This window comes from Notolabrus celidotus, chromosome 15 (assembly GCF_009762535.1).
Source record: "Notolabrus celidotus isolate fNotCel1 chromosome 15, fNotCel1.pri, whole genome shotgun sequence".
NCBI classification, from domain to species: Eukaryota; Metazoa; Chordata; class Actinopteri; order Labriformes; family Labridae; genus Notolabrus; species Notolabrus celidotus.
This window is the reverse complement of record NC_048286.1, coordinates 15,635,126-15,662,590: the sequence shown is the minus strand read 5'-3', so window position 1 is coordinate 15,662,590 and position 27,465 is coordinate 15,635,126. Positions and strand designations below refer to the sequence as shown.

Below are 27,465 nucleotides of genomic sequence, written 5' to 3'. Positions count from 1 at the left end.
ATGCCAAGTAGAACTAAATGGTGGTTTGGAGCAGTGAAGCTGATGGTATCAAAGATATGAAGGGGCTATTAGATGTGAATGCTAAATACTAATGGGGTATTTCAGCCAGAGGAAAGAGCAAGAAGCACATTTGTTCTGGTTGTGTTGCTCCTTCAATCTGATGGAGACTTGATAGGTATTAAGAAGTATTTTTATTTGCTGGATACAGGCAGAAAGTTAAAAATGGATCTACAAAATGCATCAAAAACAAACCCTCTGTTGAGCATTCCCCCCAGACAGACAGCCAGATGTCCTGAAGCATTTATGGCACTTTAGGTGTTACTGCAGACAGCTCAGGAGATCATTAATCCATCTGGAGTCCCCCAAAGAGACAGTTTGTGTTGCTGCTTTCTCCACAACACAGACACTCCAGTCATGGTGGGTTGGATGAGCTTTATCGCCCCTCTTTGAATTCCAGCTCTGCAGTCTGTACAAGATGAAGTTTGCATCAAGGTGTAACAAGGGGTTTGGCACTTTCTGGATGTTTTCTTTTTTCCAAGCAGTGATGTATATCTGCATGCCCGTGCTTTTATTTCACCCACATAATTCCAGTTTAATGGACCTATAAAAATATCAAAGCTGTCCAAAACTGGAGGCTGTTTCCACAACACTTCAATCATCAACTAGAAGCTTGGGCCAACAGAAGCAATTGAGTTTGATATTGGAGTGTGAATGGGGGAGGACATGCTGTGATTGCTTTCATATGTGCAGGCAAAATGTTCTCATTTATTTCACTTGATTGAAATATTTTGCATTTCATGTTCAGCATTTCCATTAAAAATATTGTTAATCAAAGTTTTACACTTCAGTCACTAAGGAGGTCAAACTTGGAGTTGCAGGATTTGATGCTCATTGGCTTCATAACATTGACACAATTGGTGAGACGTTGTAATCTGATGGTAAACTTACTCAATCTTTTTTTTCCTTCCCTCATCTGATCAAGCCTCGTAACCGTCTGTGTTTTTCTTGTACAAGTATGTAAGAGTAATCTGCATGATGAGGCCACACTGAAATCACTAATGGAAAATACAGCCAGCAAGCTTAAAGACATGTAGCAACCAGCAGCCTAATCACATACAAACAAACTCCTCCGTAAATGGATTTGGTTGCTGAAGCTGAACTCTAGGCTCGGCAGTCTCATTATTTGCGACAGACAGGCATGCAGAGCTTTTGCCAACTGTTGTCACCATAACAGACTCACAAATGAAAACAACCATGAGGTCACTTTTCACATGATTAGGCCGCGGTTTAACCCTGAGGGTCTCCATAGCTGTTGAATTTTAAGACAGTTCTTTAGCTTTTAAGGCCTGACTACATGATGCCGTCTTCTTTCATCTTGTGGTGTACCTGCCCATACAAAATGGAAGATTGCGTACACTGTGTGCCAGGTGAAGGGTGTGGTTCCTGAAATAGAAACAGGCTTCATCCCAGCCTTCCTATCGTGTCTTCCCTGCATTTTTTTTTGACTCACAAATGGAATGTCTGATTTATTTATTTTCAGTGTTGTTCTGGGTAATTGAATGATAGGCATTTGGAGCTGGTCCCAAGTGATGGTCATGCAAGTGTGAACGTGGCTGACAGCACCCACGCAGCCAAGCCAGTCAAGCTCTTACCTGCAGGGGTTGGAGCTGGGGGAGCCAGACACACCCTAATCCCCCAACATCCTAACCTTAGCAAACCTGTTGCAGCTTGTTCACAGGACGCCGGGCATCCCAGTTTCTTCGATCTCTCTGCCTGCTACCCCACTCCTCTACCAGCCAAGCTCTCACAGTGCCATGGGTGGGCTTGGGATTTGAGTTCCTTGGCACTGCTTATTCTGCCTTTGTGAGCTAATGCTGCGCCTCAAACCAGGAACAAAAGCAGTCAGTGCAAATTAAAGACCAATTATCTTTAGTGCGTGCTGGGGCAAGTCGCTCCTGTTAGCTTGAATGAGGAGTGGGAGAAGTGAGTAGGAAAGGATGTTGTTGCTGCTGGGTTGCCTATGAATGGTTGATATGACATAAAAAAGGTCAAAAGATGATACTTTGATGTTTTGAGCTTTATTTTCTTGATATGACACATTACAACTCTTGTGTATCTTTACAGTTTTATTTCAACCTTTATTTCTCATTTTTTAGTTGTCATAGGAATTAGTTACTTCATGAAATATTCAGTAGTATATCTGTTCAAAAAATGTCTATTTGTTTCTCAATAGGAGAAATTATATCTTTCCAATGTTCCTTCATTAAATGTGAAGCTACCACCAGCAGCCCGTTAGCTTAACTAAAAAAACACTGGAAACAGCTAGCCTGGCTCTGATGTGATAAAATTAGCCAACTAGCATGATAGCACATCCAGAAACAAACTCCTTTTACAACAAGGGACACATTTCTTGCTGAAGGTAATTGGTAAGTAACTAGACTCCTGCCCTTTCACCCCCTGTAACACTAAAAAGTTAATTTGCCTATTAGGTTTTTGTTTATGTATTTTAAATGTATAGCATAAAAAAATTAATACAAGGACCTTTTTGGCAGATTTTGTTTGCTATGAGCCAACAAGGTGTGACGTCACGGATACAACGTCCATATTTTATACAGTCTATGAGTTTTACAGGAAACTAAGCTAACAGGCGACTGGCTAACCCACTTCAAAAAGTGGTGTTAGCTTAATTCTACACCATACAGACATAAGAGATCTTTCCAACTTACTTTTTTTTTTTTAAACTTGGGATGTTCCAATGCAAATTATTTTCAAGTCTTTTAAGGAGAAATTTTAATTTTATTTCTGACCAGTAAGTCTTAAGGTAAGCTAACACCCAGAATACAGCTAAACTGAGCACGAGTTATTTGCTGCTGCTAAACACTGGATCACAGAGTCTGCATGTAAACCATGTCAAATTGGTTTGCAGAATGTGGCAAACATTAGCAGTTCTAGAACCACCAGCTGCTTTGCTGGTTACCGTCCGCATGCCTTTGCTGGTTACGCTTTTTTTTTTTTGGTTGAGTGGTTCATGCCAGTTTAACCAAACACAGCCTACATACATACAACAATTTTTAAGAAAGAAATTCAATCCCAATTCTGTAAAAGATGGGACTCTGTTTAAAATATTAATTAAAATAGAATTTGATTGTTTGCAAATCAATGAAATTGTATATTTGTTGAAAATAGTGCAAAGACAACATATCAAATGTTGAAACTGAAAAGTTTCACTTTTTACAAAAGATATATGCTCAATTTGATGCCAGCAACACGTTTCAAAACAGTTGAGAAAGGGACATGTTTACCATTGTGTTGCATCACTCCTTTTAATGACGCCCTGTAAACGTTTAGGAACATAGAAGAGCAGTTTCTGGAGTTATGAAAGTACAATGTTGTCCCATTCTTCCCTGACTTTTCCGGATGTCAGCTGCTAAACAGATCAGTGTCTTCTTTGTTGAATTTTTGATGTCATGACACCACAAATATTTAAATGTAACTAGACGGGACTGCAGGCTGGCCAGTTCAGCATCCTGTCCCTTCTATTGCATAGCCACGCTGTTGTCAAACATGCAAAATGTAGTTTGGCATGTTCTTGCATATTAAGTAAGGTCTTCCCTGAAAAACAGCGTTGTCTTGATGGCAGAAAATTTTGCTCCAAAACCAGTGTACAATGTTAAAGGTGATGTATCACGCTTTTTTCATCAATATATATTGGTCTAAGAGGTCCCCAAAACATGTCTTTAAAGTTTATGCTCAAAAAAACACTTTTAAATCAGATTTTGGCATGCCTGAAAAGCCCTCCTCTTCAGTCCTCCTCAGAACACTCTGTTTTCTCTCTGACCACGCCCCCTCAGGAAGTGGATGTGCCTCGGCTCTCCAGCACGTTGATCTAATGTTTACATGTTGGCTGAATATACACGGCTGCTCAGAGATCGCGTTACTTCAACCCTCTGAATCTGATCCAGAATCTGATCCTGACGGAGAGGCGCCTGTAGCAGGACCTTTCTGAACGATTGGTCATAGATTTAGTGTTTCTTGTTGTTTTATTTATCAGTATGTCGACGTGTGTCTTGGTACACAGCTACGAACATGTAACTATGTGGCTATGCTAACTAGCGCTAGCATTTATCCATGACAAATAAAAATCATCCACTAGATCTTCAAATCTGCAGACATGGGGAGTAAAACTGACCTTCGTGTTTATTAAGACAGCCTACAACTAGCATGCCTCCCTCCTAAGCTCCTTGTTAGCACACATTTGTGCAGGTAATGAAAAACGGAGGGGGGATTCAGTATTATTTAATACAGTCTATGGGTCTAGACCGGATATTGTTGTTGAATCCATGTAGTGATATCCACTACAGAGTCATGTATGTTTTCAATGCAGTGCTGCTTGAGAGCCTGGCGATCACAACCATGCAGTATTGCTTTTTGATTTCTCCAGATTCTCTGAATGTTTTTTAAAGATATATTTTTGGGGGGCTTTTTGGCCTTTATTGGATAGGACAGCTGAAGAGAGACAGGAAACGCGTGGAATAGAGAATGGGGTAAATGCAGTAAATGGTCGACTGGCCGGGAGTCGAACTGGCGACCTCTGCGACACGGACCATAGCCTCTATACTTGGGATGCTTAGACCACTAGGCCACCAGCACCCCATTCTCTGAATCTTTAATGATATTATATACTATGGATGGTGAATTTTATGCTGAGGAACATTATTCTGAAATTGTTGAACTACCTGCTCATGCAGTATCTCACACAGGGGTGAACCTCTTTCCATCTTTACTTCTGAGAGACTTGGTCTTTTTTGTACCCTTTTTATACTCAGTCGTCTAACTAACGTGTTGCTAGTTAACCTTATGAGTTGGAAGATGTTCCTTAAATTTTTTGTCATCTCTGTCCTATCCTATTGAATTGTGGTGTTGGCATCAAATTTAAAAGGAGCAGATATTTTTCAAATTTCAATCATCAAATGTATGTTTTAATTGAATGTAGGTTTTAAATGATTTACAAACTATCAGAATCTCCTTTTATCAACATTCAACACAGCATCCCAATTGTTTTGAAATTAGGTTTTTCATTAGATACTGCCAAACTTGCCCCACTGCAAGAAGCCATCTGTCATCTGTGCTTGTTTACATTCAGATAATAGCATTAAGCATTATTGGTGGCTAATCAGTTGATAGCGCTTATCCCTGCAAAGAAGCCTTAAGAGGTTTTTTGGGGGGCGGTTTTAAATCAAAATTTAAAACTTTAAAATATATTTTCCCCGACTGCAGCACCACATATATTTAAAACATTATTTTTATCTCCCTGGGTCACATGGAGGGTAAGTGTAGGTTAGATATTCTCACATAGTTGGGTTAGGTAGGTATGACACTTCTAAAACATTTCTGAGCCTTCGTCCTGGGCCCCTGCCCTGCAGATACTCAGAGCCTCTAAGTACTGGGTGACCTGTTCATTAATTTCCCATTAGTCAACAGTTTTTTCTCGGAGTCTCAGGGGGAATAGACTAACCTCGCTGTTAGTTCCAACAATCCCAGAGGACCTCTGATCCCACAACTTCCAACAACATTCACACACACACACACACACACACACACACACACACACACACACACACACACACACACACACACACACACACACACACACTCCCGTTTCCCTGAGAGATGACCCCTTCATACACATGGCCTCTTTCATTCCACTCTGAGGGTTGGTTTAAGCTGTGACCACACTGTCCCTGCTTTATGGCTTCTCTCTGGCCCCCTTTAAAGTGTTGGGCTGTAGCTTGCAGTGATTACAGTTTAATTGATGGGCTGCGGATTGTTTTTAATCAAAACAAACAATTAGAGTGATTGAAGAAGGATGATGATATCTTTGGCAGCTTAGGAATGTGTTTCTGTTTGTGACTGTGTGGGTATGGGTCTCTGTGAAATCTGAAGAATTTATTAGGCTCTGTTGATCAGGTTTCTCTTATAAATGCAACATTAGTTATTACATTAAGTCATCGACATACAGCCTAATTCTGGCTCATTAAAAGCTGTTGGATCTGGTTTTGTTTGGTGACATAATTCTGATGTATTTATAAGGTTTTTTTGTCTGGGGTAGGACAACAGCTGAAGCAATAAGTTGATTATCGGTGATTGTCTGGAATTAAAATCTGAGCGATTGTTTAAGTAAAAAGTAACAACAGAAATCTAAACATAAACAGTCTCAGATTGTTTTTCTTTCTTTAGATAATTGTAAACTTAATATCTTTAAGATGTGGACTGTTAGTCTGAAAATAAGAACCCTCTTAGGTTTTGAGCTCTTGAACGTTGCGATGAATATTTTTCACCTTTTACACTATATGTGCACACAGTAATTAATTGGTTAGAGAGGGTAATAATCTACAGATAATCTTAAAAGGCACAGCTAGAATTACTATTAAGTTCCTGAGTTTTTTGGGACCACTTACCTTGATCAAGATGTCACATTAGCTCCCCAAAATCTAACACACAGAATTTTTTTTTTTTTCTTTTTTCTCAAATGCAATTGCTGTTGGTTTTGGAGTTTTTGACTCTTTGGCCCTTCCTGTCTTCTAGCAGTAAAGGAAAAAGCATTAATTTTCTAATTTATAACATCAAATGTTCACGTTCACTTGATAAAAAAATGATAAGTTGTCAGTTGACGTATTGATACAAGGTGTCAGCATTGTTGATAACACGTAACACTCTGCTTTTCTGGGGCTGTAAAGCAGTGCAGAGCACACAGATGACTAGATAAGAGATTGAGGGATGTGTCTGTGGATGTGGTGAGAGCAGCTCTCTCCAGACCACTGCTGCTGGAAGTGCATTGCCATGAGGTCACAGACACGCCATCAGTCAGGGATTTACAGCAACTGGTTTCAACCGGAGTTCTTTGAAAGTTTGTCTTTGTCTTTTTCATTGTTGCTCTGACTGATGGACTGACAGTGGCTGTTAGATTGTTGGTGTTAAATCTTCTGAAACCACTACTCTGTATCTCATTTTGCAGTAAAGATAAGTGTTGGTACAGTATTTGTGACACAAACAAGAGCAAACAAGACACCCTCTGTCCCACAATCTGCAATTGAGGTCACACTCTAAAGATATCGGCGGGAAACTTGGTCACAATGACTAAAGCTAAGGACTTTGAACATCAAATATTTACACGGGCAAAGTCACCTGCTCTGAGCGACAACAGTGTGAGGGAACTGACAGACCTCTGATTGTGTCTGTGCTTCTTTATATTTTCACAGAAGGTCCCTTGATTCAAGATGGAGGAGGGATATGAGCTGGACTTGACATACATCACAGAGCGCATCATCGCTGTGTCCTTCCCCCGGGGTTGCTCAGAAGAGATCTACTCCCACAACCTAAAGGATGTCACACGAATGCTCAAGTCCAAGCATGCAGATAACTACCTGGTCAGTGCTGGCTGTCCTCACCTCAAAATGAGTCAAGTGTCAGAGTGCAAACAGTATTGATGTCAGGGCTGGTAGGCTTTCAGGGGATATTGACATAGGAATATTGATGTCAGGGTGCACAGTTCATGTTTCATTCACAATAATGCAAGAACCAGTGTTGAAGCAGAAAGCAGTCATATCAGAAACAACATTTTATTTTTCAACTCTGTTTTACTTTTTCTTCAGATTATCAACCTCTCCGAGAAAAGGCATGATCTGTCTAAAATGAACCCAAAGGTAAGTTTATTTGACACTGTGCTATTTCTTTGCAAAAAAACAGATACAACTATAGATTTCTGCTCATCCTCTTTGATCAGCTGTGCCAAACCAAGTACACATTACATCATAGCATTGATTGGTAATACACAGGGAGCTATCTAGAGTTGAGCTGTGTCTGTTAAAAGTGATTAATGTGTTTTTGTAGACGCTGGACACAGGCTGGCCGGACATGCATGCTCCACCTCTGGATAAGATCTGCACCATCTGTAAGGCCATGGAAAGCTGGCTCAATGCTGACCCTCTACATGTGACAGTTATACACTGCAGGGTGAGCATTCAGGGTTTTGTTGCAGCAGATTTGTTTCAGTTTTTTGATGAATACAGAGCGATAACACAAGATTTAACTACTTTTATTTTTATGTCAGTGTACGTTTCTCAAACTCATCTTGTGTTTAGATTAATGAAAACGCGTATTTTAAAGTATCCTTAGAAAGATCTGAATTGCATTACTAGTAGATACTTATGGCTTTATATGACAAGACACAAATGTTAATGTCATATCTTTAACATTTGAAAGTTCCAATTCATCCATTATTGCTGTATTGGTGTCATTTGATTAACAGTTATCCACCCAGCAACAGTTGTTGTACTCTGATTCAAAAGCAGCTAAAACCTGATCAGTGCATGTAAACAAAACCTCTCTTACATATGGAGTCCTGACATAAATTTTAAAAAAATCCTGGAGCCTTAAATTTTCCAAAGTTTCTTGATAGCACATGTCCAGCAAAGCTTGAAGTCTTCCCTGTCCAACAGGGGTGGTGGCGGGGAGATGAATCACAGCAGGGAGGACATGACACTTAAGCACTGCAGAAGCTGCAGTTTGATATTTACTACATGATAGTGGGCAGCACAACAGAGAGCAACACATTATGACAGTTTTTGCATTTATATCATTGCTGTTTGTAAACGGATAGGCAGACATTTTTCTTATTTTTATCTTGAAAATGATTCTCCATCTTCAAACTCTGATGTTTTTATTCGTCTTGTTTTGTGCAAGTGTGAAGACAGACAGCTCAAGAACAACATGAAAAGCAGATTGTTTCATGTGAAAAAACAGTTCCTTTCTGTTATCAGGTGTTTTTTTTTTTTTTGGTAAGATCCCATCACAGACACTTGGAAAAGCCTCCGAGACAATAAAATGTGTTGCTTCAGAAAAAGAAATAAATTGCAAGTGTTGTATGCAGTGATTTATCTCCCATCTTCTTTTGTTTCTGCAGGGCGGCAAGGGTCGCATTGGTGTTGTAATTTCATCCTTTGTGCATTTCACCGACGTATCAGCCAGGTAACCAATACCGCATTCATCATGTTATTTCACTGTAAATGTCACGGTCTGCTCTGAAGTCAGGATTTATCAGAACTCCCTCTTGACAACAATAGCCCACAACTTTTGAAAAAAACATCCCGTCTACCACAAACAATGTCATCCCCTAACCACGGCTGACTTATTTCCCCCCCTTTAAATTAGGGTCAAGGTGATTCAGAGAGTGAGTCAAAGAAAGGCCCGCTCTTTGAAATTCAAAGGAAAACCGCACTGTTTAAGCAATGAATCATGCTGTATTGAGTTCCATGAATCAACTTGGAAACATGCTAGTTACCGTAATGGCTTCTGGCCACAGTGTCAAATTCATGAAATCTATTCATCATGATGAAAACCGATTCCAATTTCGTAACCATCGTCAGGCATTTAATTTGAGTGAGGGTGGTGCCTTACTGAGCCTTGGAGTCGAGAGATGCTGCAAACATTAGGAGAATTAGAGCCTGGTGTTATGCCAATTAAGAGGTTTCCATAACACTGATCAACATCCTCAGTAACATGTCCTTGGTTTTATTTCCTGCTGAGGTAGACTGAGTCTGTAAGGCGAATGTTAAAAGACAGATAGGAAAGGAAGAGATAGGAAACAATGAGACAGATTTACAATGGAGCAGATTCAGTGGGGGGAGCAGAGGGAGAGGGAGAGGGAGAGGGTTTGGCGAGAGAGAAACAGAGCTGTGGTGAAAAGGCTGCAGCGCCTGTTGGTTTAAGATCTGTCTGAATAGCAGAGCTGTGCACACACTCTGGCCTCTCTCTGTCCTCCTCTCCCCCTCCTTGTTTACTTAAGGCTGGCATTCTCTTCCTCTTTGCTGGAATCCCCTGTCTCTCTGCTTACTTTCACTCTTGTCCATTATGCATTAGTATTTGTGTGTGTATGTGTGTGTGTGTGTGTTGTTCTCATTCAAGTTAAGGTTAACAGCATTCAATTATAGAGCTGTGTAGTGAAAAATCTCTCTCCTGAGTCATAATTACCTAAAGCATTTAATGTGCCTCTCTGTCTCCCTCAAAGTGCTGATCAGGCATTGGACCGCTTTGCAATGAGGAAATACTATGATGATAAGGTCTCAGCTCTGATGACACCTTCACAGAAACGGTAAGACCCAAAACCAAAGCACGCCCTTCTGTCTAGCAGCACGCGTCTATCCATGTGCTGCCTGTGTGGTGCTTTGTTGACCAACATCGAAATTTCATGTTCTGAGACAGCCACTCGATTCAATATAAAACTCTGCATTTCCTGTTTTGCTTTTCTCTGGAAAGCTCCCCAATGTTGATGTTTGTAATGTGAATGGGACCCCATGGTGATGTAGTGTTATCCTTACTCTCTGTATCACTTTGAATCAACATCACACTGACGGCTCTTTAGAGGAAATTCCTTGGCATCAGACTACAGACTACTCTCCTATCTTTATGTTAAATATGTTTAATATGAAGCTCTGGCGCTTAGCTTAGCTTGCAGGCTAGAAAGAGGAACAAAGCTAGACTATGTCCTTGTGTAACAAAATGCATTTACCAGTAATGCTGAAGCTCATAAGTTTTCATAATATACCTTAGTATTCTGAAGTGTCACAGCGTCATGTTAGATCTTTGAGGTTTTCAGGCAGCACCATAGACTGTATAAATAATGGACGTAGTATCCGTGACGTCACCCATCTGTTCCTGAGCGCTGTTTTGAAGCCAATTGGCGGTGGCAGCCATATTGGAAATGCAGAACTCAGCCAGGCAGAGTGTGATGTAAAGAGGCGGAGTTTGAGGCTCCTAGCCAACAGCTATGTGTTCATGTCTGAGAGTCAAGTCAGTCATAACCTTATTTGGGCAAAAACTCATAATCTTAATATCTTCTGAACCGTCGCGTTAGAAAAAAATTAACCCCCCTACAGTGTGTGCCGATAGAAAAATTTGCTTCGTAGGGCCAAACCGTTTTTTGAACCAGGGTGTAAACATGTTTATTAATGCTGCAAAGATCATCTTTTATGAATCAGTGTCTATGTGGTTTCTGGTGTTTCTGCAGCCAGCCTCAAGCGGATTCTTGATGAAATTAAGTTTATAACACTTCCGCATGGGCTTCATAGTTTGAGACCGGAGGTTGCCGCTTGGGCAGCACATAAACCTTTGTAAAGTCCCTAAATTTTGTTTCCGCCATTCCTGTTCTTGCACAGATTACACAGACATCATGTAAAGAGTTGATGAGTGATCCTGAGATGTGCTGGAAGTATGATTTTACTACCATTGGATAGATTCAGGCTAGCTGTTTTCCCCATTATCAGCCTTTTTTGGTGGCTACCTGGCTGCGTGACACCCTTTAGTCTAAGATACTTGAGCTGTGTCTTAATTCAGGGGTAGGATCCTTCGAAGCAGCCTTTGTAGCCTGCGTAGACCACTTAGGCTGAACTGAAACGACTCAACAAAGGATTTCCTGGTTTTGTCAGCGGCTGTTCCCACTCTTACACTTGCATCACATAGCCCTGCTCCTGTCAATAAACAACATAAAGCCAGCTGGCTACCTGGCTAGCTGGTGTGTCAGAAACTTAACCACCATCCCCATTACTTTAAAGACAATTTTAAGTCTTCTGCACCTCCTCCGCGATATGAGAAAAGTGGGATGCAATTGTCAGCTGCATTGAAGGAAAGCTTAGGAAATGAGAAAGCCTTGCGCACCTCTGAGACTCAGTCTGTCTTATAATGCAGTCATTGAAGGATAGATCGCCTGAATTGAGAGTCCCTATGTCCCTATGTACGTACAGGGTTGTAAAATTCTGGATGTCTTGTCTTTGTGTTCCATGCATTTCAAACAATCTTTTTGTGTGATCTGTCCCTCGTGCATATTAAGCTTTATGAAAGCCCACTTTCAAATATTTGGACTGACCCTTTAACATAAGTTGCCATCATTTAACTTTGTCTCTACAATGTACAAACATATTGACAGTAAATTCCCTTTTTAAAAACATGACCAAGACTGCCAATAATGAATATATATGTAATGTATGTGTATAAATCTTATGTGCTTTGGCAACAACATGTCTTTTCATGCCAATAAAGCAAACTGAGTTGAATTATTATTTTTTTTTTTAATTGACTGCCTAACAAACTGCACAATGCATTGCTATAAGAAAAATCCGTAACCCTGGTTTATCCTACAAAACTATGCATATTTGTTGCCTTGGATGTTTGGGAATACCTATCATAGAAGTGCATATGTTTTACTTTCTCTTACATGCTTTGTGTCAGGTATGTCTGGATACTAAACAGTCTCCTCAGCGGATCAATGAAGATCAACGCCTCGCCCTTGTTCCTACACTGCATCATCCTTCATGGGATACCAAACTTTGACGCCGCTGGAGGTTAAGCTCATATTGTTTACCACCACACACATCTGTGACTGCAATATAAAACTGTGGTTGCTGCAACCATAACAGTATAAAAGAATCCAGACACAACCACATCAGAGCCCGAGCAGTAAACAAGATGGAGACTTATCTGTGTTTTACATCTTTCCCTCTTTCCGACACTAAAGCATGCTCAGGCAAATAAAGGCTCTTACAGAAACAGAACTGCAGAAAAGACAATCCTATTTAATCAATGGAAATTCACACTCTTACTTTTTTGCATGCAAATAGCTAATTTCAATGAAACAACTGAGATTTTTTTCACTTCACAGAGTTGAAATCCCCTTTTCACATAAACAGCTTAACATATGTGTCAGAAAAACAATCTGAGAAAGATACACTCACGAATAGCTTAATTAGAAAGACACTGAAGGTCACCAAATCATTGCACTTTTTGTTGAAGTCTTTTTATTTTTTCCTTTACAGTGTGTCGTCCATACATCAAGGTCTACCAGGGAATGCAAGCAGTGTATTCCTCTGGTATCTAGTAAGTAGCTTACACATGTGTAGCAGTCATTTGATATCATTGTTTAGTTAAAAGTGTTGGAATCCTTTTAAGTAATTTTAATTTACATTAGTTTAATGCTGGTTTTAATTAGAGGTTACTGCTTTCAGTAAATATCTGTGCTTGCTTTTACTGACTTTCTGTCATTTTATTTCAGTCACATCGGTCCAAGCCACAGAGACCGTGTATGCATCACTCTGGAGCCTGCCCAGCTTCTAAAAGGAGACATCATGGTAAAACAATCAAAAAAAAGAAGATGCCTTTGGAAGTTCCTTGAATCAGCATTGACTGTAATAATCACAATACTTTTGGTGTTTTTTTTCTTTGTAGATTAAATGTTATCATAAGAGTGACATCACTTCAGAGCGTGAAGTCATTTTCCGGCTGCAGTTCCACACGGGAGCAGTGCAGGGCTACAACCTCATGTTTGAAAAGGAGGACATGGAGACTGCCAACAAAGGTAGACCTGAAAAAAAAAAGGAGAACAGGTCTCAACGTGCTGCTGTTAGTGCGCTCCTCTGCTCCACGCAGCATCTGCAGGGCTCTGTCTGCACTTAATTTAGACTTGGCACTTTGAGACTTATAATCACGTTTTCCAAAACATGTTACGTGTGTAAAGAGAATACTATTCACATTCAACACCATTCATGTTTTTCTTTTCTGAATGGACACACTGATGAGATTCCCATATGCTCACATTCCAGACCCCAGATTTCCAGATTATGGTAAAGTGGAGCTGGTGTTCTCCGAGGGACCAGAGAGGATCCCAGGTGAGTTTCCTAACTTTTTTTGTTGCTACAGGGAGAGGCTGTGGGAAAAACAGATTCAGAGCCAGTTTTCCCTTCGTGCTGTCGTGCTCTCTTTTCCTCCCCCTCTGCCCCCTGGTGAGAGGGGATGTGGAATGCTGCAGAGGGGAAATGTAGTGTGAAGTGTGTGCTGACAGAGAGGTAAAGAGGCACAGCATGCGCTGCCGCAGAATGAAACCATGGTGTGTGGGTCTGCACATGTTTGTCAGATGAACTTTTTGTTGATTATATTTGTTTTGGTATCTACTGAACTCAAAGCCTGGAGCTCAGTTAACAAATTTGATCATAATATAATGCTGGTCAAAATGTGGTAGTACCCTTATAAGTTTAGTCCACAGCATCATGGGTAATAGTGTAACCATAAATAAAACGTATTCAGACTCTTTGTCTGGGCTTGATCCCATGGTTTGCGTAGACTATTTGGAAATAAACTTTCTGAAGAGTTAAAAGAAAAGCTGGACTTCATTTTAATGTGAGTTTGAGTGGTGAATGTGACGCAAAAGCTAGGAGACTGTTAGCTTAACTTAGCTAAAAGCTAAAAACAGCTAGCTTGACAGTGTCTAAAGTAAACTAGAAACTTCTAAACACATTGCATTTGGTTTGTTGTATCTAGCTGTTTGGTTCTGTTACCTCTCTCTCACTGCTAGCTAAGACTAAAAGACGTGAGAATGGTCTGCCAGAAAGCAAATAAGTGTATACAATTTGAGGCATATATAATACATCATTAATGTCATATTTGCCATTTGTTTGAGTTAGATTTGTTGATACTATATATCTTAAGTTCTGGGTGTAGTAAACGATTATATCTTGGTGATGCAATACCACTGAGAGAAAAGAAATAGAGATGAAGATATCAAATGTTGCCCAATCTGAAATATGTAAACAAAATTCCTTGCTAAATCCAATCCTTCCTTCTCTTCCCTTGAGCTATGAAAGACATTACAATAACAGAATATCAAGTTGTGTTGTGTTCTGCTTCCTGTGTTGAACAGTAAAATATAACAAAGATACGCTATCTGTTATTTTTGGGTCTAGGTGCTGACAGGTGGCAAAATGGGGTGGATGTTATTGTGGACTACAACACAGCAGATCCTCTAATCCGCTGGGACTCCTACCAGAACATCTGTGATGGTGAAGGTAATGTTAACCCTTACATGACTCAAGAGACTTTTTTGTTATATCGACAGGGTCTGCCTAATGAATCAAATATGAGCCACCATGTCAGTCGTTGTTTAATGAATGGTAGAATAGTAGAAGTATGAATAGGGTCTTATTTAGGCATTTAAATACAGTTTCCCCCTTTCTTCACACACAAACTTTGTTTTTCTCTCAGGAATTCCACACAGTGTAACAGGTCCTTTGCTCTGTTATTGAGGAACTGCAGTGTGATTGCATAAACATGCACACACAGTCACCACCAGCATGGTTTATGTTTTAGTCATTGCTAACGGGAGTTATTACTCATTATTGGGACTTAAAATCCAGGTGCACAGGCCTTGGGGAAGCAAGACTTCTATTTTGGAGTGGAAAGGAAATGAAAGCTTAAATTTACTTGAAGGTTGCAGTATGTTTGGAATGACAAACTGTGTTTTTTTTTCTGTGTGGAGGATAGGGAGGAGATTTGTGTGTGAGAGGGGAATGCTGGGTTCAGAGGGAGAGCAGTTAGTTCTCAAGAGATTTCTATTTTGTTGTTTCATCAAATGAAAAGGCATGCTTTAACCATCCCACACAAACACACATACACTCTCACTCCCGCCTGCACAAACACACACAGGCTCACACTCAGAGCCACCCTGTCGGGTCGTCCCGTCCTAGCTGCGGTTGTTGCTCTGCACTCAACCACAGAATTCACAACAACCTCCCAGAATAGAGTGACATGGTGGTAGCATTAAAACACAGATCCACCCTTTCCCAGTATTCATTCAGTGTTTTTATAAGCAAAGTTCAGCTTCACGAAAATGAGGTGGCTTTATTTTATTTTCAATTAAAACACCCCAACTCGTTCGTGTAGAGCTTTGAACACCCCTGGGAATTAAATGAAAGAGCCGAACACTCAAATTGAAGAATGCATCAAAGCAATGCAAAGGCAACAACAAAGGAGCATTTTTCCCCTTCTGCCTTGATTGCAGAGCATTCATGTGGGATATTTACAGCTTTGTCTTCTCATGTAAACACTACATCTAAGAGGGAAGACTCGGAGCTGAGTTGGAATTCTTCATCTACTTACCACCAGTCGTCTGGCCGGCCCAGTTAGCCTGCAGAGAGAGTGTCAGTCAGAGGAGGAAGTCTAAAAAGTGTTTGCCACAGTGGTGCTAAAGTTGTGAAAAGAAAACCTAATTTACTTCAATGGCCTTTCTACAATCACCTATTAAGTGTGTGTGTGTTTATCCCAATGTGTTAATTAGGACTTTAATTTTAAAAGATTGTTTTTCCAGAAAGGTTGTTTGGTTCAGTTCACAAAGTAGGTGGTAGTCGTCTTTAAGTACCTTAGCTAACAGCTGAATGAATAGATGATAGTACATATTAAAATTTAAAATTTAAAAAAGCTGATAAGTCAAATTAATTTATGTGTGGCCCAGGTGTTAAACAGCTATGCATTTTTTGATTTTTACTGCTACTTGAATCCCATATTATCTAATAAAAAATGCTTTAAGTAATCCAACAATAATCTGACATCCTTAAACTCCTGATAACATGGGACCATGCAAAAAAAATGTTTTATAGTGTCCATAATTCAAGTATGATTTACTATGAGCTAACACTGCATAGGAAACTCTCTTGTCTATAATGACACTAACCAAGGAAGACAAAGGAGGAAATCAGGACAGAGAACAGCACTGTGGCATATACTCAAAATAAGAGTGTATTGCTCCTCCGATACATCATTACTACACAAAATCCCACATCAACATTTAGGCTAGCATGACGATACTTTAAAATACTGAAGGATGCCATCAAATAAGGTATAGAATCAGGTACAGACCCAAAGATGACCAGACTTGTGTTCAAGTGATCCTAGCTGAATATTAGCTGAACAATTAAGAAATCTGGGAACATGTTAGGGCCTGTCAAAACAAACAAATTAGCATGTAAAAAGTTGCACACAAAAAAAAAAACAGTGCAGAAGTCAGTCTGTGGATTCAGGAGGCTGTCTGAGATCTTGTTTTAGGAAAACAAATTTGCTGCAGATTTTTACTATATTGTAGTTTGTCAACATTTGGAGCACAGCTTAAAAACATGTTTTATTGTCTTGTTAATGAAAAAGAGGCCGCCGTATTGTCTCTGTGGCAAGATACCACAATGGGCGTATGATGAAAATACAAAAAACAACAGTTTTCTGATCAGTTGATTCGTCTTTACCCCTTCTTTATGAACATCTAGTCTTGTACAAAATGTACACACATTGCTCATCGCTCTTGTTGAAGCTTGGGCGGAAGAAAATAAGCATGATGATCATCATTATGCTTTCGACTCACGGTTTTGGCATTCAGGAGGTTGGGCTTGAATAACTGAGATGGAATGGAAAGCTTGGGTAATTGCAGAGCCGTACACATCCAGACCTCCTCTTGTGATGTGAGAGCAGATTGAGGAACAGTTCTGGTTTCTCTGCACTGTAATTGGTGGATTATTCAGGGACTGACCGTACCACAACAACCAACTAATATAAAAGTTTTGACTGACTTTCTTGTGCAAAGAAACATACTTGGTTAACCATGCATGGGATTGTTCATGTCATTGTAATCCCAATAGGTGAAACAGTTTTAAAAACAATTTTTGAACCCCATAATTGAGCAAAGGGCACATCTGTTTTTTGACAATTCTGCACATGAGGGCGGCAGCCATGCAATTTCATGACACATAAGAGTGAAAGAAAAACAACTTGGCTGCTGCTTTTTTATGACGATTACATAAAGCTCCAAGTAGAAGGCAAGGATAGCTTTAATTAAAAAGTGTCTTTTTACAGAGTGAAGTAGTCTGGAGTTGCAGGAATGTTGTTTTTATTCTCTGATCCTTTCTTTGCCGCCCTCTCTCTCTCTCTCTCTCTCTCTCTCTCTCACTCTCTCACTCTCTCACTCTTTCTTTCTTTCTTTCTTTCTTTCTTTCTTTCTTTCTCTGATTTTTTCCCCCTCTCTCCCCAGTGGGGTAGTCCCCTAGTGTAGGGCAAGAGGTCAGGTTACTTTTTCTCCTCCGGCCCCGCCTCCACCCTCAAGCCCCGCCCCACTTGTTTACATTCCTGTGCCCTTATTTGGAGATCTCAAGGTCCCCCCTTGTGTGGAGTGCAAACACTCTCACCTTCTCAGCAGAGGAAGAAAGCGGGTCCAACTTATACCAACTCTCTTGAATTGACCCCCAAATTATCTGCTGCTTGTAAGCCATGTGGACTCCCATGCTTTTTTTGCGCCTCTTCTCCTCTTTAAGTTTTGTTTTACCTGCTTGGCTCTTTTTAAGTGCTCACCTGGCAGTGGCAGTGAAGGTAAGAGATTTTTTCCTCTTGAGACAGATGCGTAGGTGAGAGGGGGAGAGAAAAGCAAAGAGAGGCAGGACCGTGACAGGAGATGACTGAGGAAGATGTCCGATGTTGAGGAAGAGAGGAAACATCTGTGCAGAAAACCTGCTTGCACCTTGCTAGAAGGAATGCAACTGGAGGGATTTATTAGGAGAACTCCCCCTGGATCTGACCTGTGCAGAGGCCTGAGCTGCGGCTGCTCAGGGCTGGTTGAACATGCTGGTTCAGCTGGTGTGTTTGTGTGAGCAGGAGGAGGGGAGACAACTATACATACAGGAGCTTTGGAAGAGGAGGAGGGGGAGCTTTTATCATGCGTGTCTGGTATTCAGATCCTCCAGTCATGGTTTGACTGAAAGGCAAGCACTTAAGGCGGTACACTGAGGGAGAAGTGTAGGGGTCATGTTCCAGCTCTCTTTTGTTGCAGAGTAGGAAGAAAGACAGTGAGAGTTTAACTTAACTTGGCAACACTGCTCACATGTGTTTCTTCTACTCTAACCTTCTTCTTGCGTAAGTCTACCAACTTTTTACTGTTTCTTTTGTCATGGATGTTACTTTGCCCTTGTAAAATGACTGACCTATGGTTTTTCCTTTTTACTTCTGAGGATTAAGGAGGTTGTTTAGACATATGCTGGGGGTCAAGGGGCAGGCGAGAGGGAGTAGGGAGGCTTAATCACGACAGGGTGAGGAATGCAGGGGTCAGACTTTAGAGATTCATGGCCGTCTGACTCTTGTAGAGAGTTACAGGAAACTTAACATGTGTTGGATAACCTGATGACACAAGAATATACAGTATCACAATGGCAGTCGACAGAATGGGGGCTAATTTTAGTGTCTTTATGTAACACTAGCTGGGATTATAATGACAAAAAGAGGAATATGTGTATCAAGTGTGATTATGTGATTTGTCTCCCTTTGGTGAGATGATTTATAAGTTATTCTCTGTTCCTGTTTTGATGTCCTAGTTCTTTGTAGTCTTGTATTTGTGTGTGTTGTCTTTGTCTGGTCATGTGTGATTGTAAGTGTTGATTTTTCTAAATGACAGATCCTAAATGATTTAGTTTATGGGATAACATGACTGTTCCTGTTGAGAGACTCGTTTTGTCTGTGGTTTTGTGCTGTTTATGTTTGTCCCTGCTTCCTGTTTGTGTGTCTGTATGTGTGTACGTGAGCTTGTACCAGCTGACTGTATGAAGCGCTGCATCTCTTCTATTTTGCAGCACCACGCTCTCAAGGCCTAAATCAGGACAAGGTGCCCAACAAGAGGAGCCCTAGCAGAGGAGGAGGAGGAGGAGGAGGAGAGGCCACGCTGGGTCGAGGGGCTCGCACCACCTCTGCCACATCCAGCCCTGACCACAGCGACCACGCCCTCTCCGTCAGCAGCGACTCAGGCCTGTCTAGCACTTCTCTGTGGGCAGATAGACCCACACCTATCAACACGACCACCACCACCACCACCACAACCACCACCATCGTCAAGCCCAAAGAGGGCCCCAGCCCGCAGGAGAAGGTCCAGCTGAAGCGCCTTTTGAGTGGATTTGGTCTCGAGGACCCCACTCTGGAGGGGATGGAGGATCAAGCCCCCAGAGTAGGAATCCCGCAGGTGGTCCCGGCTCAGGTGCACATTAACGGGGACCCCCGACCTCGAGAGAGAGAAACAGACATCCTAGATGATGAGGTCATTACAGGTCATGATCTGCACAGCGTGGACAGCTTAGGGACATTATCATCCTCCTGCCACAAGAGCAGCCAGAACTCCCTGCTGTCAGATGGCTTTGGGAGTCCAGGAGGAGAGGAGCAGCAGATTCAAAGCCAGAACCACATCCACCAACCTGCGTCTCCTCCCATGGAGGAGTATGAGAGAGCCTACACTGAGGCTAAAAGAGGCTGTCTGAGCTCAAGGAGTAACTCTGTTGCCTCCTCTAATCCCAGTAGCGCTTCAATCCCAAAGAAGCATGTGTACAGACAAGGGAGTTATTCCACACAGTCCTGGGTTCGCCAGCAGCAGATGGTCGCTGCAGAGCAGTTTATCTATATGCCAGAAGAGGGAAACGGTACAGAAAGATACCCAGGAAACAAGCAAGGGAGTAGTCCACCCAAACCATGCCTGCCTGTTGAACCCCAAGGTCCTACGAAAGACAGTATGACAATGAACTCTCAGAGAAACACAGTGCAACACAAAGAGCAGGCGACCATAAACAATAACAACAACAACAAACGAGATGAGGAGTTCCAGTCTCTAACCATGGACATAGACAACTCCATAGACCAGCTCAACCAGCTGATCATGGACTTGGATCCCACTTTTGTACCGGTAAAGAGTCGAAGCAGCTCAATGAAGAGGAATGGCGGGACACAAGTGAACGGATCCGTCTCCAAATGCTCGAACGGCATTGATGTCAGATTCAGCGATAGTAACGCAGCAATGATGATAAACACACAGCAGACAGGTAAGATAGTCAGAGTGTCTGAATGGGGTGATTGTGGTGGTGGTGGAGTGGAAGTGTGGTCATGGTAGAAATGTTTGACAGTCATATTAATCCCACTAAGTTTTTTTGTGTGTGTCTAACATCCATGGTAACAATATGAGCAATAAAACAAGTTTTTTAACCATAGAACATTTTAGATGGAGCTGCAACAATCAACTGATCAATAGTGTTATCAGTGGAAAAGAAAGTAGTCACAAATTTTGATTATTTGTTTTCTGTTGAAGCTGTTGCCAAGTAGAAATGTCAAATATTTACTGGTTCCCGCTTATTAAATGTAAGGATTTATGTAAGGCTTTTCTTTGTCATTTGACTGTTGTTTGGACTAAAATAGCAATTTGATGACAGGTTCTTGGAATGAAACTATGAACCTTTATCAGTTTTGTTCGTCAAATAGACCGAGATCAATCCATTAATACAGACCAGTCTTCTTGTTTTAGAGCAGAGTTGTTTCCCTCCAGCAGCCTCAGCTTCTCTTCTCCTCCACTACAGAGTTAACTTAACAAAGCACGCCGTCCCTCCCTCCCTCCCGTCTCCCACCTGGCGTGTTTTAGTGGCAGAAATAGCAGGGTTGTTGCCAGCGTTTCAGATGTTTTCGGTATGTTTCTGAACAAAGAGCGCCGTCCAGACTTGTCTGATGAGCTATCTGACTTGAGGATCAGTACGTTACATGAAGAGAAGGAGAGCAGCTGTCATCAACGTTTCTGAACATGGATGTCTCTCAGTGTTTGATGATCGAGATTGAAACACAGATATTCAGTAAAACAAAGCCCCTCGAGTTCTGCGTCCCACAGACTAACTGCTTATTGTGAGCTTTTGGGGAAAAACCACTGAGTTTTTTATACACGTTTGTAGATCTAACAGATTCTCTCCTTATTGTAATGTTATGTTTTGCCTACATCAATCTATTAGTCTGTCCTTTTGAGGTTTCGTTAATAATATGTTGCTCAAAAATCACAATGTCTTTTTATTGTTGAACTCAAGTGACTCCTTTTTTTGTGATTTCCACTACAATCAGTGATATTTAGACACTGCAACTGGATTTTCATCAACTCATTAACTATTTGAGTGATCCTATAAACTGTAAAAATACACAGGATGTTCAGACTACTATGCTGTTATTTTTATGAAGTTATATCAACAACTATCTGGTTTCCATACTACAAAAATAGGACTTTTTTGTATCAGATGTAGCTCACCCTGTCAGCTGATCAGCTTTAGTGCTATTTGACTCAAGAACACTTCATTAAAGATAAAAAAGTCATAACTCTCTGTAGCTGAAACCCACTAAAGCAGAGTAAAAAGCAGAAAGCTTGTCTTGTTATCAGAGTTTGAATCACACTCCAGCATGCACATGTGGCTGTAGAGGGGTACATTATGGGGGAGGCCTGAGGAATTTCCAAGAGAGGAACAAGTGAGCCCGGAGGCCAAGTTTTTTTCCCTGTTTGATTCGAAGAGCTTACCTGTTGGTGCATATCAACTACACTGGCGCATCGTTCCAAGAAACAAGTGCTAAAGGCTGTAGAAGTTTACTAATTGAAAATAACCTGTAGGAAGTGAGATGTTGTTTGTGTTTCTGTAACTAGACCAGTCTTGCTTCTTCTGTATGTATACATCCGGTCATTGCACCAAACTTCCATGTTGTTTGTACTTTGGCTAACTCTCTTTGTCTGCTTTGTCAGTCCTAGCTCACTGTACCTCTCTTAGTTGTTTTGAAAAGATTCATAAATAGTAATGAAGGACAGGAGAGAGCAAGGTTACTGCAGTGATCTTGTTGCCTTGGGATAACAGGGGCTGAAGTGGTGGGATTTGATCACCTAAGAATACATTAATGCATGCTGGATTAATAAAGTCAATCTTACATTAAGAAAAGTTCCTTCCATTTGCATATCTTCAAAATCTTGATGTCCTCCAGGAGGCAGATCCATTTTGATGAGATGCTTATTACATTCTTTTAACATCACTATTTCACTGCATCTGTGATTTAAACATTTCATCAGTAGATTACTATACTTTTGTACCATACGCATGCAGCCCTTGCTTATACTTGTACCAGTTATCACTTTATGAATTATTGCAGATTACCAGCAATGTGTTGTCAAAATGAAAGTCCCAGTGTAGGTTCCTCTTGAGTAGAAAGGGTTATTTATTGCAACACATGTCATTTATTGTTCTCTTTCAGAAAACAAAGCAGAGATATGAATGGTTGCTTTGATGCAATACAATCCTGTAAAGCGATTATTACTTTAAAGCAACCCTGCTTGAGGATTTGCAACAGCCTGATACAACCAGAGATGACTCCTTAAAGGAAATCATATAGCCAACTCTCTCCCCCTACTCTTGAGGTTACATATGGGATAAGGGATAACGTATAGTGAGTGGGTGAGTTTGCTTTAGAATCCCAACTAGGTAAGAGAGGACCCTGACCCTGAACCTTTGTTTCACTTAGTTCCTTTTGTATTTTAACACCCCTTACTAGTTACTCAATGTGTTTCATCCTCTTGTCTTCGTTTCTCTGCTGGTCAACCTTTAACCATAATGTAGCGACTACGAAGAGCCAAAAGCTGCTGAGAGGCTGAGGTTGGGCCTAGTTAGTGTCGTACGCGCTAAAAGCAAAAATCCCTAATGCACAAAAAGTAAGTTTCACCTTTTATTAACGAAAAAGGATAATCAACTCATTAAGAAAGTGCACAAAAGGAAATAGCAAAAATAAGCAATAATAGGTGAAAAATAAGCAGTCAACAAAAAGTACAGAGACCCAGCTCACCCTGTCTCTCTACCTCCAAACAAAAGGAAACAGGTGGCCTAAATGAGCTCAATATCCCCGCCCCTAACACATGACCCATAAATAATCTAATTAACTGACCCCACAATAAACCATATCGTAAACAAACAACAAAAATAACACCACAAAAAATATACAAATAATATCCTACCCTAAACATCAAAATACGATACAATAAACACTTGGATCCTTCATGGCTCCTACACATAATTTTTTTAATTTTGTGCTCTTCAAACGAATTAAGAAATTGAAAAAATTACTGTCCCTGTAGTTAAGCAATCCTTTTGAAACGGGTGTTTTTGCCACATTGTCAACAGGAAGAGGTGAAATCATAAACTATATAAATGTGCCAGACTGCTGTCTGTGGATTGATTTGATATGGCGTGTGATGTGGTTGCCCCAATCAAGTATTATATACAGCTTGGTAAGAAAGGAAGTCATGTCACAGAGCAGATGGTAGTGACAGTAAGTAATTGGTTGGAAAGAAAGTTGTCTACTTTGAGTTCGGACCATTCTGATTTATTCTAACTGGTTTCTTATGACTGCTTCTCAAACCTTTCCGAGATCACATATTTTGGATCAAAGTTTCACAGTTTTTATAAATGCATCTAATACTGAAGAAGAAAAAACTTGCCGTTATACATGCATAGAGAAACATCTGTCTGTGTCATCCACACTTGCTCCAGAGTGAATAATGATCCAGGGCATTAGCACTTCTGTACCATTAGCATTCTTCAGGGCTGAGAGGTCAGAGCTTGCTGGGAGGGCTCAAATTAACACCCTGGTGCTGAGTGGCAGCACTCATCAGAGTAGTCACAACATTGACCCCCCACATACACACACACATGCCCAACCCTCTAGCCCCCCAGCCAGACCCCTGGCATTCCTCAGCTGTCCTCTCCGAACATGACTGTAGGCAGTGCCCCCGGCTTAGCAGTGTGGTGTTCACACTTTTTTGATGGGTGGTAGTTGAGACACACAGTTTGGTTCAGTTCAGGGTTATATATCAGTAAATACTCTTACGCCATGATCTTTTCGGGGTATTTTTGGGGCATAAATCTTAGTGGTCCACCTGACAGACCCTGTCATTAAAATCTGGCAAAACCCTTTTCAACTATATTGCCCAACACTAATCTATTTCCCCAGAATTTGAGAGTAGGCAGATGTTTTAAAAGTGGCCACAACAAAAGAAAATACAGCTATGGAGAAAAGGTGTTGGTGTTTTATTTTCTAAACTCAATATGAGGTCAGATCTCTGTCATAGTTTGTTTTCTGTGTTTTCTAATTGCTCTTTTCCCTCTTTCTTGAGGTTAACAATGCCTGTTAACTTTTGGATATGTAATTATCTGCTTGCTTCTCTCTACCTGTGTGTATCCAGCTGCCCAATCCAGCGAAGGTCGCATGGGTGTCACACGGAGTCTGAGTCGCCAAGGCAATGATGTCACGGATCATCCAAGCTTCTGTAACTCAGGATGGGGTGTAACAGAAGAGTACAGGGGCCAGAGGACGTATTCCCCATGTGCACCACAGACTCAGGTATATGCTCCATGTTTACATCGTGTCTGTATGTTTGTTTCTTTTTCCTGCCCTATGTGTATCATTTTATTCTGTACTGTTGGTTTCATGTGTGTGTGTTGTCTGTTGCAGCATCACATGTTGTACAGGAGTGACAGTGCAGACTACAGGGCCCAGGGAGCAGATATGGACAGTGGTGTGGAGGCTGGGAGTGACATGACTCCACCCACCCCAGCCTTCCCCATTTCTCCTCCAACACCTTATGGTAAGCACTTTTGTTGCAAATGTTTTCTGTATTTGTGACCAGATCATGTTTTGTACGTTTGATAAAATGTACTTACTCTTTATCGTCTTTTGTTTCCAGTGAAAAATATGTCAGAATTCACTCAGCTCAGGCAGACACCATCACCAAGCATGCAGTCATATGGAGGCTACAGAACTGATCACGGTAGGTTCAAATCTCTGAAATAAACGAACTGAATGCATCCTTCAAAGAGAGTGAAGCATCATATTAAGCTGTTAGGAATGTCTTTGGTCTGACAGGAAAAAAAACACGCTCCTTCTATAAATCTAACAGCCTAATTTAATGGGGAACTTCAGATCCTCAGATCCATGTTCCCTCCCTCTTCGCTCCACTATGGCTGCAGAGCTGATAGGTTTCACTCTACTCACTGTACCTCCACCGGCTCAGCTGTATTGTGTATCTGCTCTGTCATAGCTTTGGCAATCCAGAAACACAAGACTTCACGGTGCATCAATCAGCACAGGACAGATCGAGCAAGACAGGAAATCAGATACCAAAACAACATTAAACCATCCAGTTAGATTTCAGAATAAAACCCTCTGTGTTGATGCCAGATCATATTTCACTTAACTACCACAACAAACCATCATATTGAGCAGAGCTAGGCCTGAAGTCAACAGGTCAGAGGTGCTCAGAGGCCCTGATGACAACATGGATGAGGAGAAGCTCATGATGGATGTAGAAAACCATTGATTCTGTAGTTACTGCAGGAAGTCCATGGTCTTGTGACTCCAGCTGTCTGGCAGTGCTGTTCCATGCAAACTCTTTAAGCTGACGTGTGTTTTTCCCCTCAACCAATTAAAGCAATAAGTGACAAAAAGACGTGTTATGAAATGGGTAGCTCTAAGGGTCTTCTTTCATGTCTGCCCTGTGACAGGCTCTGAGTCTACTATCTTGAAAGAACAGAGCGACTTTAGGTTCCCCCAGTTTTACCTAATAATAGTGACATTGTTGTTCAAGTCATTTTAGTGGTTTTCAACGAGACGAAAAACAAAGACGTCTCATGAATGCTACAGCAGGGAGATTCCTAACCAGTCTCTGCCCTTCATGCTTGGCTTTTGGAGAATGTCTTTGTGGTCACAGCCTGAGGAGACAACTTATTTTAGACATCACAGTGTTGTTCTTTAGATTAAAACTGGGCCTTTTTGGTTCTGTTTACACAGCCGTTTTTTTTCACTGTGGTGTTTATCCGAGGGGAAAAATACCCATGTTATAAGATTCTCAGAGAATAAGAGATACATTTACAGCACTTTATACAGTATCTGTTGACTATTTTGCATATATGGACAACAGCACATTGTACAATAGTTCTACCAGATTTTTAAAGGGTTAAAAGAGACAAACTATCTCAAGTCATTGCTAAAAGGTTTTAGGAGCTAAGCATCAAAGTTGTTATAGTTTTTAATTGAAGAAGGTTTCTAGTTCAGTTTCAAACACACAATAACGCCTAAAGCAAACAGGAAATAACAGGCACTCTATGGTCTGATTTCACCGTTCAAACATATTCTAGATAACCACTGAGTAGACTGCAGTGAAATCAAAAAAGTGGGTCTGAGCCGTTTAAATGAAGCTGGCCTCGCTTTCTCTGGCATGTTATCACAGACCAGCAACATTGTAAATGAATGGAACCAACCACCCACATCTAAATGGTGCATTTTCAAATGAACCTCACCTTTACTTTCATTGTTATTAAGCAGTGACCTCATATGGATTGTCTCCACTGTGAACACTAGTGAACAGTATGTTTAAATGTTGTCAGGCCTGGGAGCAGATTCACCATCCCGCTGTGCCTCTTGCTACCTCAGACACCCCAGCAAGAATCAGCACATTCAGTCCTGCCACATCTCCATGGTGACTGTGGGTCAGGAGGCATGACACAAAACAACTTTTCTTCCCCCATGAAAGTGTCTCTGTTTACACAGAGGGGAAACAGGGACAAGGAGAAACCAGCAGCTCTTTCAGCTTTGTACCATTGAGTCCTGTAAAAGTAACCAAGAGGAAACCCAGCTGTAAAGCCTGAGAGGGAACATGAGCTGTTAGACTTCAGGGGCTGTTGGGGAGTTCAGACTTAAACTGATTGAAATGAATCATGTCTGAAAGCTTTTCATTTCAACATATTG

The 27,465-nt window shown here is 41.1% G+C and overlaps 1 protein-coding gene and 1 long non-coding RNA gene across 2 annotated transcripts in view; one reads left to right on the top strand and one right to left on the bottom strand.

The window, feature by feature from the left end:
• LOC117827031 (tensin-3-like) overlaps positions 1-27,465 on the top strand; it is a 37,468-nt gene that overhangs the window by 2,565 nt on the left and 7,438 nt on the right. The window contains exons 2-16 of the mRNA XM_034703481.1: positions 7,260-7,427; positions 7,653-7,703; positions 7,891-8,013; positions 8,963-9,027; positions 10,067-10,150; positions 12,283-12,395; positions 12,867-12,927; positions 13,103-13,178; positions 13,276-13,405; positions 13,650-13,715; positions 14,787-14,888; positions 19,476-20,705; positions 24,905-25,062; positions 25,174-25,306; positions 25,406-25,489. Coding sequence (XP_034559372.1) covers positions 7,278-7,427; positions 7,653-7,703; positions 7,891-8,013; positions 8,963-9,027; positions 10,067-10,150; positions 12,283-12,395; positions 12,867-12,927; positions 13,103-13,178; positions 13,276-13,405; positions 13,650-13,715; positions 14,787-14,888; positions 19,476-20,705; positions 24,905-25,062; positions 25,174-25,306; positions 25,406-25,489 — 2,626 coding nt within the window. The 5' untranslated portion in view covers positions 7,260-7,277. The remainder of the gene's footprint in view (positions 1-7,259; positions 7,428-7,652; positions 7,704-7,890; positions 8,014-8,962; positions 9,028-10,066; positions 10,151-12,282; positions 12,396-12,866; positions 12,928-13,102; positions 13,179-13,275; positions 13,406-13,649; positions 13,716-14,786; positions 14,889-19,475; positions 20,706-24,904; positions 25,063-25,173; positions 25,307-25,405; positions 25,490-27,465) is intronic.
• Positions 12,834-16,781, bottom strand: LOC117827032. Its single transcript, XR_004634133.1, has 3 exons — positions 16,735-16,781; positions 15,979-16,006; positions 12,834-13,411 (listed from the first exon to the last, which is right to left on the bottom strand). It is a non-coding gene; the product is annotated as an uncharacterized LOC117827032 (long non-coding RNA).